The 2424-nt window shown below is 49.1% G+C and overlaps 1 protein-coding gene across 1 annotated transcript; it reads left to right on the top strand.

The window, feature by feature from the left end:
* The first annotated feature begins 218 nt into the window (after positions 1–218).
* Positions 219–2144, top strand: LOC132605817 (extensin-like). Its single transcript, XM_060319068.1, has one exon. The coding sequence runs from the start codon at positions 308–310 to the stop codon at positions 1868–1870; it is 1563 nt and encodes a 520-aa protein (XP_060175051.1). The 5' UTR covers positions 219–307; the 3' UTR covers positions 1871–2144.
* Positions 2145–2424: the final 280 nt, after the last annotated feature.

Below are 2424 nucleotides of genomic sequence, written 5' to 3'. Positions count from 1 at the left end.
AATGTAAGAGGGTGACCTCAGTCTACTTATCAGAACATTCGGTCATTTATTTGACTACTTTAGAAACACTACAGTAGTTTTAATTAATCGTAAATAAAGTAAAAACAAACCTCTTCCATTTTTTCTTCCAGGCTTTGTGGTTTGTCTTGGTAGGAACTTGGAAACTCTACATGAGAAATTTGCTGATTATCAGGTGGATCTGGCAGGTGTCTTCTCTCGAGTATTTCAGTACCGTGACTGTCAACTACTACTATATATATGCCATGAAGATTGTACCTGAGTATTCACAACAGGCAAGTCGTTAGCAATGAAGCTAAGCCCTTTTTTCGCCTTGATTTTACTGGTGCAGAGCACCACTATTCTTTCTGTTGTTGCTGCAGACTATTCTGCAGAAATATCTCAGTATGGCAGCAACACTCCTCCGCCTGTTACCAGCCAACCACCACCTTCTCAAGGCTATCAACCGCCTAGTGCTCCAACTACACCACCTCCGAGTCATGGACATGTACCATCGCCAGGGCATGCTCCACCTCGCCATGCCCACCCACCACCTTCTCATGGTCATGTACCACCATCTGTTGGTAGTCCTCCACCGCATAGAGGACATTTACCACCCCCGTCTCCCGTGAGTTCTCCACCACCATCTCAGGGGCAAAGCCCGCCTTCACCTTCTCATGGACATGCACCACCTACTAGAGGGCACACGCCACGTGGAAGACATCATCCGCCAAGCCATCATCATCCTTCACCTCCGAGTCATCATGGACATCCTCCACCACCAACTCAATCGCCTCCTCCACCTACATATGCACAACCACCACCAACACCAATTTTCTCACCTCCTCCTCAAGTGCAACCTCCACCACCAACCTATTCACCTCCTCCACCTACATACCCACAACCATCACCATCGCCATCGCCACACTCGCCGCCTTCACATGGACATCAACCACACCCACCCACCCATCGACATGCACCACCTACTCATCAACGTTCACCCCCAACACATAGACATCCACCACCGACTTCCTCATCTCCTCCACCAACATACTCACAACCATCACCATCGCCACCTTCACGTGGACATCAACCAAAACCACCCACCCATCGACATGCGCCACCTACTCATCATCGTTCACCACCAACACATGGACATCCACCACCTTCTCCTATTAGGCAGCCACAACCACCAACTTACTCACCTCCACCTGCACAATCACCACCACCTCCACCAACATACTCGCCTCCTTCGCCTACACAAGCACCACCGCCTCCACCAACTTACTCCCCTCCTCCACCTTCACAATCACCACCTCCACCAACATACTCTCCTCCTCCGCCTGCACAATCGCCGCCACCTCCACCAACATATTCCCCTCCTCCCCCTGCACAGTCGCCACCACCACCACCAACGTCCCCTCCTCCCCCTGCACAGTCGCCACCAACATACTCCCCTCCTCCACCTACATACTCGCCCCCACCACCTCCACCAACATACTCGCCTCCTTCGCCTACACAAGCACCACCGCCTCTACCAACTTACTCCCCTCCTCCACCTTCACAATCACCACCTCCACCAACATACTCTCCTCCTCCGCCTGCACAATCACCACCACCTCCACCAACATATTCCCCTCCTCCCCCTGCACAGTCGCCACCACCACCACCACCAACGTCCCCTCCTCCCCCTACACAGTCGCCACCACCACCACCAACGTCCCCTCCTCCCCCAGCACAGTCGCCACCAACATCCCCTCCACCTACATACTCGCCTCCTCCATCAAGTCCTACTTATGGTCAGCCACCACCACCGACTACATATTCACCCCCTTCTCCCCCTCCATATGGGCTTCAACTAAGCACTCCATAAACTACACCATCCAGCCCACAAACAAATCTGCCACCTTCTACGTACCATGGCCTATCGGCGCCACGTATCTCAAATACACCATAAAGTTGCATTTAGTTGCTAGTTGTTCTTTAGATTAATATAAGAATGGTCTGGTGTGTTTCTTAATGTTCTCTTACCAGAATTGAGCAGTTATAAAGTTCACTAGTTTCTTTGTTGTTTTACTGTAAGAGAACAGCTCTGATTTCAATATCCTGTAATAAACTTCAAGTGCTGTTGAAGCTTTGATTAAGTACTACTTTATCTTGTGCTTTGGCGATAATTCTAACTTTGTAAGAACTAAATGAGACGCAGCATCGTCTTTAACTGCAAAACGTAATTCATCGCAGCCAATACGGTTTAAAAACTGAAAGGGATAAATCAATGGCCTGAAAGCAATGTTGTTCTGCCGAATCTGGACTCATGGTTGGATCCGCAACCTTCTAATTACTACATTATAATAATGTGTTTAGTCAATAGTGTAACTATTTACCTGCAATTGAGTTTTGAGTGTATTGTTTTTTGGTACTATCACA

Source organism: Lycium barbarum, chromosome 1 (assembly GCF_019175385.1).
Source record: "Lycium barbarum isolate Lr01 chromosome 1, ASM1917538v2, whole genome shotgun sequence".
In the NCBI taxonomy this organism is placed as follows: Eukaryota; Viridiplantae; Streptophyta; class Magnoliopsida; order Solanales; family Solanaceae; genus Lycium; species Lycium barbarum.
Note: the sequence above shows the minus strand (reverse complement) of the source record. Positions and strands in the feature narration are given on the sequence as shown.